Source organism: Osmia lignaria, chromosome 6 (genome assembly GCF_051020975.1).
Source record: "Osmia lignaria lignaria isolate PbOS001 chromosome 6, iyOsmLign1, whole genome shotgun sequence".
Classification (NCBI taxonomy): domain Eukaryota; kingdom Metazoa; phylum Arthropoda; class Insecta; order Hymenoptera; family Megachilidae; genus Osmia; species Osmia lignaria.
Window position 1 is genome coordinate 4,610,037 of NC_135037.1, and position 12,060 is coordinate 4,622,096.

Genomic DNA, 12,060 nt, shown 5'->3' on the forward strand with positions numbered 1-12,060 from the left:
TCAGGGGGAACGAAGATGGATATGTGATTCGTTTCACACCATGCCCATTAATTTCCTTTTTTGCGATGCTTCTTACGAATGCTTCCCTCGACCCACCAGTTCTATCTGTTTTTAGCATCCGAAGGGAAACGTGCAACTCGAGAAATTTTGTAAAATTTTCCTCCCATCGAACCAAGCACCGCAGATGAGCAAAACATGAAACTGCAGTTATATGAAGGGAAATACGACGAGATGAAACGGAAGTTTTATCCAAGTCATTTAAAAAAAAAAATAATGAGGATATTGAAACATATGGAGTAAAAAGGAAAATTTGGTTGTAATTAAACTGCGATTCATTATTTATAGCCGGTTTTGCGGAGCTTATGAGGTACATACTGTGAATCATATAAATAATATATGAATATTAATACATCATTATTCAATATAGATAAAGGTATTTCCCTCTTGTTGTAAAATATTATTTGAAAAATAATATAATTATCATAGTAAAATTTTTATAAAAATTCCGAATAAAGAGGTACCCAAATAAATGATAGTTTACCATAAATAAAAAAAATGCAATATCTGATATTTTAATATATTATATAAAATTTATATATATAAATTTATGCAATTGAAATGGTAGATATAGTTTTTCATTCAAAATAAATAACCCTACGTAAATGGGAAAATTTAGTGCATTGTAAAATCTGTATTTTGTAAAATTGATTCCCTTCTAACTGCATCGATGCATTTGCAAAATATTATTCCTATTGAAGTCAGAACCGTATTCAAAGTATCAGAGGAAGATGGTCGAGTCATAAATCCTTTTTCTCCAGCGAAGAGAAAATATATTACAAAACCAGAGTGACGACTGAACATAAAATGTGGTACAAGTTGTCAATAGTCAATAGTAATAGCTCTACAGTTCATAACACAAGATGTTAGCAAAAGAATGAAATAATTTTTTCAAAATTCAAATAAAATTTTTCAATTGCAAAGAACTAATTAGGTAAGCTTCAAAATAATGAATTTCTCAATGGTTGAATTTGAGGTTACGAAAAATGATATTTAAATGAAATAGAAACATCTGCGGAAATTAATGAGTCCCATATTATGCTGCACATTTGTGTTAATTAAGGAACCGTTTATTGATTGGGCAGATTATTATTGTTCATTAGCTTTCGTGAATTGAAGCTCGTTATTTCTATCCCATTTATAAATGATATGACTATACATCAATTTTTCGTATCGACAGAATAATAATTATTTTACAAAAGCCACGATAAACAATTGGCACAATGTATAGGGTGTCTCACAAGAGATAATTTAATTCGTCACGAATAATTAAGTTAAAATTACGTAGTAAATTCTTTTCTGTAGGTAACTTCATTTCCAAAAAAGGGTCACTCAAAATTGCTTAAATATCAATATCGTTAAAATTACAAATCTGAAAATTCCTGCTTCCACTACATCGCCATTTTCTCTAAGAAAGCATACTTAACTCGCGAGTGTACATGAAACTTCTCAAAGATGGAAAGAAAATATAAGAACACAGTCCTCAATTAAAAACTTAGTAAATCCAAAAAGGAGACATTAGCATCGAACAAAACTAGCCGCATAATGGACAGTAAAGTATGTTTGAGGAAGCATCCACTCCCTTAAGGATTCGTGGAAAACTTCTGGCCAACTTTCCAGCAGCCCGCTAATGTACAGGCAATACGGCCTCGCGTAACAATGCCGATGTCATAACCGAAACTTCCGGCCAACTACTGGCCAACTCTTTAAACTTGATGCTTACGATCCCGCAGATGTTTTAAGGTGGATCCTCGCGACAGCGGACGTCGTGGAGGCGTTAAGATGAATTACGAAACCTCCGTGAGACTTTATGGCTACTTTTATAGAGGAACTATAATTTCGACGATCATTCTTTCGTGTCCGGTGCCTCGTTTCCGGATCAATCGTAATTGCGTTAATCCCGATTGAAAACGAACTGATCTGTTCTCTTGGAATCATTCGACAAATATATCTTTCGAATAAAGATTCTCGCGAAGAGTTTATTCGAGCACTCTACGTGAAAGGATCTTTACGTGTGCCATCGAATGAAAAGAACTGGAAACGTCGATGCTGGGCGTGACTGGGAAAGGATAAGATAACGATTCGGTGTTGGCAGAGAAAGGGTAGGCAATTTCAGATCTGGCTTCTGTCGCGTTTAAGCGTTGACGACTTTCGAACGGGTCGAGGCACTCCGTGCGAGAAAAGCTTCTCCATTCAGGATGAAAAGTTTGAAAAGTTCCCGTTCCGTAGGATCTCGTGAATGACTTTTCATCTGGCCTTCGATTGGCACCCGTCGAAGGGCTAAAGTGGCCAATTTCACTAACTTTCACCGTGGTAATTATTGGGAGCTGTAACTGGGACACTGAGTAGCGACCTAAAGCGATCCCATTGATACAGTTTTTCGTCGATGATTCTGATTAAAATTTAATTGGACCGGGATTAAAGCATTATAATGGACAGATTATTTGTTTAGTCAAGATTGACATGAAAATTGGTATACGCTGAAATTTATTAGATTTATTTGCTTTGACATCCAATTTTGATTGATTTTACTAATTACTTAATATAAGATAAATATATGCTCGTAACTTTATACACGTTTGATTTTAATAATTAAGTTTGAACTGAAAATTTAATTAAAAAGAAATATTCAATATAAAAACAATTATTAATAAAATTTTTCACAAAATAAAAATTTTCAATTGATTGGTTAAAAAAGAAAATTTAAATTTTACCTAATATTGATCGTCAGTGATTAGATTTGTGATGAATATTAATAAAGAAAATGCAATAATTATATGTTTATATTAAATAAAGTAAAAATGGTTTCACCCATTTATGTATACTGATTATTTCAATAAGACGTTTTAAAAGGTTCAAATAAACTCCAGTAGTAAAGGATACCAGGCGCATTTATGGCTGATTTAAACTACTTAAAAGATCAGTTTCCGAGTGTATATTAAAAGACTCCTAGTTCGAGTTATTAAACATCTTAAGGAGGAATGATTATTAAACTTATTCTTGCATTTACGTTTTCATTAAACCGCGTTTAAAATTCCTATTAATGGTGCAAAATTATGGCTATATTACGGAATTAATAAATTTATTAAGAAATCAACGATGAAAGTACTAGGATAGTTCTATGTGTTATTAAAATTACACTCATAAACTAAAATCACAAACTGAGGCACTATTAATAAAAAAAAATTAATTTTTTATGCTTTCAGTAATCCAGTTTGTATTATGTCTGATCAATTGTAAGTGTTTCTACTGTGGCGGTTAATATGCCAAATATGCTTTGCCCTAATACCTGTCATAAGAAGATTTATAAATACCATTCAAATTATACTAATAATATAAAATAACAAACTAAGACATTTTTAGTAAAAATTAATTTTGTATACTTCCAATAATTCATTTTACAGTTTACCGACCTAATTATGGATATTTCTACTGTGTAAAATATGTTTTTGCCCGGATGCCTATACAAAGTTACAATGTACCCATTATTCCTAGAAATAGTCTTAATGTTCGTTCCTGATCCAGAATGACCCTTTATAGTTCTATATACGAAGGCATCAAGATGCTTTTACATGTTCTATTGCAACATGAAATGTCTCGTTTGTTACTCGATCGACTCCCATATACCCTTCGTCCTCTTTCACTTCCTCCTACTCTCTATCCTTTCCAACTTCCTGCACACCCTTCCCCTTTTTTTCCCTTGGTCACATTACACGGGGTGGAAGCCGGTCCGAGCATGGGAGGTTGTAAATAATAAAAAATGAACCACTTCCGAAAATGAGTCGTGCGCAACCCCTGTCGGTGGGCCCTTTGTCGCACAACACTTGTCTCCTCGTTTGAGTCCTTCGCCATTATGCGTCTCCCCGGTGCCAGTACGTTTTTTCCCCCGGCGCTTTTCTTTCTCACTACCTCCCCTTTTCTCCCTCTATTTTTTTGTGCTTCACGTCGGCTATCGCTGCTTCTTGGTTTTTGATCCGATTCTTCTCCTCGTTCCTCTCTGACGGCCAACAAAGAGCAACATTTTTTGAACTGACGTATGTAGATTACGTGTGCACATGTAGGAATGAATTTTGTAAGGTTCTATCTAGGGATGAACCGAGGTTTCCAGCTGAGAGTTGGTTTCTTGATGGATATTCTTTTACGTCTGTACATTATTGTGATACGAGTTATCAATATTTTGGATTCGTTTTCTTTAGATTTTACAAATTTTAAATTGTTCTGTTTTAATAATTATAGATCCAAGTTTGAAATTTAGATGAATACCAAAATGTAATTTTTTATGGGAATTATGCAATTTTTGTTTATATTTCAGAAAAGTATTTCCCAATTTAAAACAATTATGTTTGATTAGTTCAGTAACTACAAATTTTCAAGTCACCTATTTTGAATATTTAAAATATCTTATTAGTGAATTAAAATTTAATTTCCATTACAAATTAATTTCACTAATTGCAAGTCTCTTAATTATCGTTCATTATCTTAATTAATATTTACTCTTCTTTAAATCTAAAAAATCCAAAGCGCCACTAGATGGTTATAATTTGTCCTTTCCTTTAAGAAAATCTTAATTGTCAATATTTATTCAAGTAATAATTAAATAAAATGAAAATATTTGTACGTATAGTAATTTAAAGTAAACGTCAGAAGAAAGTTCCGTATCAAAGCGGAACATGTCTTCGCGTATTCGCTGGCAGCTCTCTCTGATGCCACCTTTTTTAAATTATAAAGGGTTTCTTGCGTTTTGAATTACAGAAATGCATTTTAAATTGCGTGCCCTGACTGGAAGCGGAAAGAAAGCCAGAGAAACGTAGCACTTTCGAGAATGAGTTGCGTTCATCTTTAGTCAGCTATTCCTCGGAAATTTGTTTCGTAATTTAAGCTTGTCTACTTGGTCGTTCGAGAAAGTACTGATCCGTGCAAAATAACATTATTTCGTCATTTCCTCAACAGTATTCGACGATTTTCGAATGTTTGTTTTTCCGTTATCTTGACCGTAAACGAAGCAATTTTCATTATCACGCGATAAAACGAACCATTAATTCTGAGATACGATTAAAAGTAATAGGTTTTCGACCAACTGAACAGCTTTGAAGATTGTGTTACCATTTCAGATTACAAACTATAAAAAATTATTTCATATATAGATATTTTGCTTAAATTTAAGCAACATTCGTGTCTTTTCTAAGTGCTTTTAGCAGATACGATAAGTATAGTACTGTTTCACGAATAATTTTGATGGCCTTTTTTCCTGTATAAATAGCACAAATCGAGTAGTTGAATCATACAAAACGAATCACGAAAGCAAAGTAAGAAGAAGCTCGAAAAAACTACTCCAATCATGAAATTTTTACTTGCTATTACACTCATCTTTATGGTTCTCTACGTTTCTCTGAGCAATGCTGACCCGGAAGCTAATCCTTCGCCTGAAGCGGTAATTTATTTTAATAATTTTACTTTTACTTTTACACTTTATCAGCCAACCCGTTTCTAAGATTGAAAATCTTGATAAGGGGGTTATAGCATTTAGACTTTTTGTCACTTTTGTACAGACCAAACGGTAAGAGTTATCGAAAAAATTGTTAGTTTTCAATTTAGTATAATTTTTTTTTTCTTTATAAATTTTCATCTCGATACATTTTGACTGTTATTTTGTACCTTCGTACGAGAGCTTGTATTAAACTAATAGGAGGCTATTTTCGTTTCTTAGGAAGCCGAGGCAGGATTCCTCTCAGCTTTGAAAAAATACTTGCCTATTGTTATGAAGCATGTGGGATAAACGATTCACAACTCGACGAAAATGTTCAAGTTACTTGTGAATCGTAAAATTGTATAACTTGAAATACATTAAAATTGATGTTATAAATTAAACGCTTGTTGTAATCTCTGTTTCCTTCGTTTTATCGACTAATTAAGTTTCTAGTAAATCTACTTGCTCTTTTTTTTACGTATCCCTCAACACTCAGAGCGCGGACCATGGAAAAAGCCCCAATTTTAATTTAATTCCATGTTTCATATCATTTTCATTTTTAAAATTTTACACTGTTACCTTAGAAATTATTCTTCCACTATATGAAACTATTTCGTTTGAAAATTATATATTTAACTTTAGTTTCTTAGAAACACGGACAAATATTCAAATTTGAATCACTAATTAAGAAAGCGCAATATTAGAGACACCAATATTTTCCACATATTTCAAAAAATTATTTATTTCTCTTTCAAAAAACTAAATTCATGTTCACCAATCTGTTCTATGGCTTTGAGCATGATATTTTTCATGAAAGTTCATCAAATCCAAAAACGATGAAAAGAAAAAAAGGAAGAAGAGTACCGTTCAATTTACTCGAAGTATCATATTTTTCTTCGTTTGTTTTTTGAATCTCTTTGATGTTTTCTTGCGGCGGAGTAGAACATCAATTAAAAAGCAAATCTTGCGCTCCCGGTTTCCGTGCGTTTCAAAGTGAAAAGAGAGAACATGCAAATAACGCATTTCCGTTTTTCTATTTAGATTCGAACCGCGCCCCCTTATTACGTGTATTACCTCCGGCCGATTGTTGCTCGAATTAAAATGCACTACCTTTATACCATTCCTCCTTTATTCTCTCCGTTGAACGGTAAGCAAGCAGCATATCGTCTTTTCTGTGATTCGATGCAGTCATTTCAAACGTGAAAGCGACCAGGAGTTTCAGGGAAACATTTTTCCATCGCTAGGATACGCTCCTGAACGACATTTCACAAGTCAGACCGGTGGAAAGGGAATAATAAAAAATGGACCACTTTCGAAAATGAGTCGCTCACGTCTGCAGCCGAGGCTTTGCTGCGCGATACTTGCTTCGTCGTTTGAATCCTCGAGCGACGTTTCCCTACTTTTTTTTATTTTTTCCCCCTTCTTTCCTAGGGAAACACCACTAAAAGAGAAACGAAATTCGACAACGGTAGTCCGTTTGCTTTTTTCCCCATTTTTTTAGTTTTTTTTTTGCAAACACGCATGGACTAGCGCGATGGAATCTTTTTTTTTTTTCGTTTCTCTAGGTCGATTTTTCACGTGTCGTACGGAGAAACCCGTTCCAGTTAAAATGTAGGTCGAGTTCGCTGCGTTTTCGATTGAAATATTGCTACGATTAAATGTTTAATTAAGGCGAACATGACGTTTATTAGGAGATATTACAGGATGTCTGTTTTGTTTTGGAGGTAATTATGCTGTTTATGATTCAGTTTGCAACAATTTGTAAATATTATTATTTGTATTATTCCTTTAATAATGTTGCATTTGAATTGTAATCCGTACTTGGATTTATCTCATTTTGTAAAAGAATTAATAAATTAATAGTTGCAAATTGTTTTGAATTATTTTGAAACGATCTGGCTATGAAAGAATGAAATGATCTATTAACCTTTTGAAACATTCTGGTACATATGTGTAGGATCTTACAGTTTTAGAATTGCTTAATTCCCAATTCCCAAATTGTCAACTTTCCAAGTCCCAATTTTCTACTTTCCAAATTCATTAACTTTTCCCAATTTTCCAATTTCTTAATTTTAGAATTTTAGAGAAACCTAATCAAATCTTCGACTAAATTTATGTTATCTATAAAAATCTATAGAAGGTGCAAATAACATTGGTACGAAAATTCATATTCAAAAGGTCAATGAAACAGGTGTTATGATTTGTAAGTGTTTCCATTCGACGGTTTCGTTCACCGATTAAAAGCTGTGGCGAACGCCTCTGAATACGATGCAACGGACAGTTCTGTCAGCCTCGAGTCAAATCGTTTCGTTCAAACAAGTTGATAGTTTAGCTCTCGAAGCGAGATTGTAAGACTTCTTCGCAAACGAATCTCGTCGTCGGGCAAATAGACACAAGCGGCTTAAGCTCACCGAACAGATTGCTAGGGCTCGTGTCCATGAGCATCGCCTTTATTCGTTTCGATCTGAAACACGATTTGGCTTTTTCTAGCCGCTGTTCCCTTCGATTCTCTTCAATCGTTTACTTGATCGATTTTATTCAATCCTCTTACTATACAATTTTGAAGAGAATGAATATTTACGGGCGTAAATATTGCGTTAACAACTGTTAAATTGTTGCATATAAAAATATATAAAATTTAAATTTGATGATACAAAGGAATACCAAAATATTACTCATTATTTGAGTAATTATTCAAATTTTTTCAATACCTCTAAGAAAATGAAAGACATTTTTTAATATGCTAATTAGAATAATAATAGAATCATCTGGAGAAAGATAAAATATTTTGCAACTGCATAAACATCCGCAGTCTATTCATCACGACAACGAGCACCGAATAGAACAAACCAAATACCAACGCCAAAACTTGGAGCATCCAAACCATCCAAACGATCCTTTCTAAATAGACTCCTCGAGATGACAGGAATTCCTGCTTCATGAAGGTCTACAACACCCCACCTTCCATGGGAATAATTATTATCTCGAAAGTATCTCGGACAGAGTACCGTATTTCACCAGGGACCCGGTGTTCCGGGGAGCCCGTAAAGAAAGAACTATGGCGTATCTCATCGCCCCTTTCACCCCTTGTACCATGCCCTCCCCACTGTTTTCACCAGTTTCTTTCATTCCGAGTCTCCTTCTCGTCTTTCTGACCAAAGAAACACCAGCTACCCTCGATTTCTGTCTCTCTACTATTTCGTGGGTTGGTAAGGCTAATTTGTGGCTTTGGGGAGAAGCTGACCATGCTGGAGGGTGTAAAAGTTTACGAGGATCATAAATGGGTGCATATTTAGGGAGACTGCGATCAAAAACGAATGCATCGTAAAATGAAAATAATGGGAGAAATAAAGGCAGGGGGTGGCTGAGGTGTGTTATATACAGATTAAGTTTATTAGTGTTATCAGATGAAATAAATTATATAAATTATATAAGCTAGAAGGTGATAGAGATACAATGGTGTAAAGGTGGAATTTATCTTAAAAATATGAAGATTATGCAAATTAGAAGGTTATGGATGGCAAGAGAGTATTGGCCATGCAAATGCAAAATTTAGTATCACTATCATAAAAATTATATTAATGGTTTTGTTTAAGAATGTGTATCATAGATTTTGCAATGAACTATCATAGCCGGAAGATATTCAATACGACGCGACGTTCCATCTAAAGCAAATGTTTAGACACGATACAGAAATTTCTGCATGACTGTCGTCCCACAGGCACGGTGATTATTCGGTAATTAAGCGATTAGGCGAGCAAGACGAGGGAACGATGGAATTCATGGATTGTGTCTAGACGAAAAGTCTGTCATTGAAACGTAGTTCAAATATGAAGAGAAATTCTGTTTAAAACTATTTCTTAACAAGCAAGAACAGCAATGCATCCTTAAAATTACATAACAATAATTCAACAGAATTTCTAACGAAATTAAAGAAACAGAGAAACTTAATAGGATGCATTGTTAAAACTGTATAAATTTCAGAAACAATTTACATCTTTTCACGTTGCACTCTTATCTGGTACATTAAATCAAGCCAAACAAAACAACAGTCTTAATTGAATCGTTAGTCAAGTAGAGGGATGCATATTCAGCCAGTTGCATTAACACCCTGATCAAGAGAAAGTTTCATCAGGATACGGTGGAAAAACGGGGAAAGTGAACGTACACAGACGCAATAGTACATTGTTGAAAACCACCCACTAACCTCAAACATGTGCAAAAATGTGTGTGTGTGTGCACACAGACAAAGAGGAAAATGCAATGGTGTAGCGAGGTAACGAAGACTGCAAACGAGAAGGGAGTGTACTTAACTAGCTCGTTGATTTCAAGGCGGATTTAATTCATTCTGATGGTATACTCGTTTGCTGCGAACATTTAAACTGTACTTTACGGAGATTGCAAGTTTATGATGATTAATTCACTGAAAGTAATTGCAACTTAAGAATGCAACAGTGAAAAGGCTTGGAATTGATGAAAGTAGGAGAAAATTGCCAATAGCATCATTTCTTGTTTGGTATGATACTAATTTTTATGAAAATTAATAGCGAAAATGATAAATCTTTTGTTAAGAGGAAATTAATTTTAATTATAAATTTTTTCATAAATCAATTAGTTTAGAAATAAAAATTTACAAAGATACAAAGAAAGAAACAAATCTGTAGTCTGCTTATTATCAATTCAACGTCCAATAAATTTCTGTCCACCAAGAAAAGCGAATAAAAAAATTAAACGCATTTATTTCATCTCTAAGTTGAAAAGCAAAGTTCCCCTTGGAGAAAGCCTTTGAATCGACACGCCATATCTCTGAATAGTCAGCATCCTTTCACATTGCAGTATTATCAGCGTTATCGCTTCAACCTGAACTCTCTCCTAATTTTGAACTTCTTACAGGTCCGCTATAAAACCGATCCCAACGACTTCATTTTCCCAGTTCCTTTTGTTCGGAAAATTTCCTAGACTTTCACGCCACTGGTGGAGAGGGAACGTCGGTGATTCGCACACAGACACGTTGAGCCAGGGGATCGGGGTGTAACATAAGCAGAAGGAAGAAGACGAGGGCCAACGAATCCCCGTTTTGCATCGTTCTCGTCGTTTTGCGAGGCAAGTTTATTAGAAGATGGGTTTTCACCGAGTCGTATCGCGTAGTCTCCGCAATGCAGGAGAACTTAACGCTCGGGGGTGGTTAGAGAGGGTTGGCTCGCCTTTCTCCGCGAAGCTACCCCTTCTGAAACCCGTTTTTTTTCCTCAGACACAGTACACTCGGGATGCTTCGCACCCGAAACATCCTCTACGTATTCGCTAACCCCTTTCCCGGAGCTTCCATCCGGAAAATTCACTTCCGGTAACGGTGGTTCAGGAGAAACCGTTGCTACTAGCTAGTAGGTTTTTCCTTCGTTGCTTGAGACAGGGTAATTTTAACTAATGAGATTGATTGATTGATTGATTAATTGATTGATCAGTGAATTTGGAGGTTTCTTTCGACTGTTTTTGTGTTTTGGAGTGAATAGTTTATGGTGGCTAATGAGATATGGCAGAGGGAAGAGTAATTTCTCTTTTCAAAATTTTAAGTAATTTAAAATAATTATTGGAGCAGAATTTGTTAAGGTATAAAAAAATTTGTTAAAGTGAAAAATAATTTTTAAACCCTTAAGAATAATTTTAAATAAATATTACAAAAATATTATTATACTTTTTTTTCTTTTAAATTAATAATAATAATAAAGTGTCACATCATTTTAAAATCAATGTAAAAGTAAAAGAAGGCAAGATTTTAAGACATAACAAATATTAAGTAAATCCTCAAAATGAAAGAATGCTATCCTAATAAGTTTTCTCTGCCTATAAGGCGTTATTCCTCCGAGCCGTACAATTTCTCTTGATTTCACAAAGATTCTGATAGATTCTTATGATCCAGCCCATTGTGTCATGATTTCTGTAAGTCTCGGAAACGAGGTCGGTCCCTTTTCCAATACGGATTTCGAAGGTATGTATTAATATCGACACTGGATTTAACACTTCAAGACACTTTCCGCTGTCCGATCGTCACGGATGTTGGATTTATGCAAATCCTCGTTTCATTTGAGATTCCTGTTACCTGGAATTCCTATTAGCTGTTCTTCGATCGATCTTGTTTTACCTACTTCGATGTGACGATTGCTTGCGATTAACCCGATTAAATTTACATCATGGTTTTCGCAAACATTGCACAAATTTGAATAATTTAAATAATAATTTGATAAATTATTAATTCGGTAATGATCATTTGCATAATAAATATAAAGTCGAATATAATTCAATAACAAAAATAATAAAAATTAAAATGTCACTAAAATACTAGAGTTTCAACTCTACGTTTGAAATAGGAAAAGATAATTTTCGATGAGAAGTGAAAATATATAAAGGAGTGGCGTATCTATAAATTAATTGTAAATCGATTGGAAACCCCAAAGAGAGAAGAGCTGTCTCTTCGAGAACGAAAAGAAACGTTTATAGGAATTGAAACAATATCCCAGTCCATCGAATCTTCGACTTTA

General features: G+C 34.3%; 1 protein-coding gene and 1 long non-coding RNA gene across 3 annotated transcripts in view; one reads left to right on the top strand and one right to left on the bottom strand.

Annotated features, from left to right (window-relative positions):
• Nucleotides 1-12,060, bottom strand: part of LOC143305396 (uncharacterized) — a 152,446-nt gene that overhangs the window by 66,013 nt on the left and 74,373 nt on the right. The gene's annotated exons all lie outside the window — the stretch shown is intronic.
• On the top strand, nt 5,098-6,239 carry Melt (melittin). Its single transcript, XM_076688801.1, has 2 exons — nt 5,098-5,488; nt 5,765-6,239. The coding sequence occupies exons 1-2, from the start codon at nt 5,396-5,398 to the stop codon at nt 5,831-5,833; spliced, it is 162 nt and encodes a 53-aa protein (XP_076544916.1). The 5' UTR covers nt 5,098-5,395; the 3' UTR covers nt 5,834-6,239.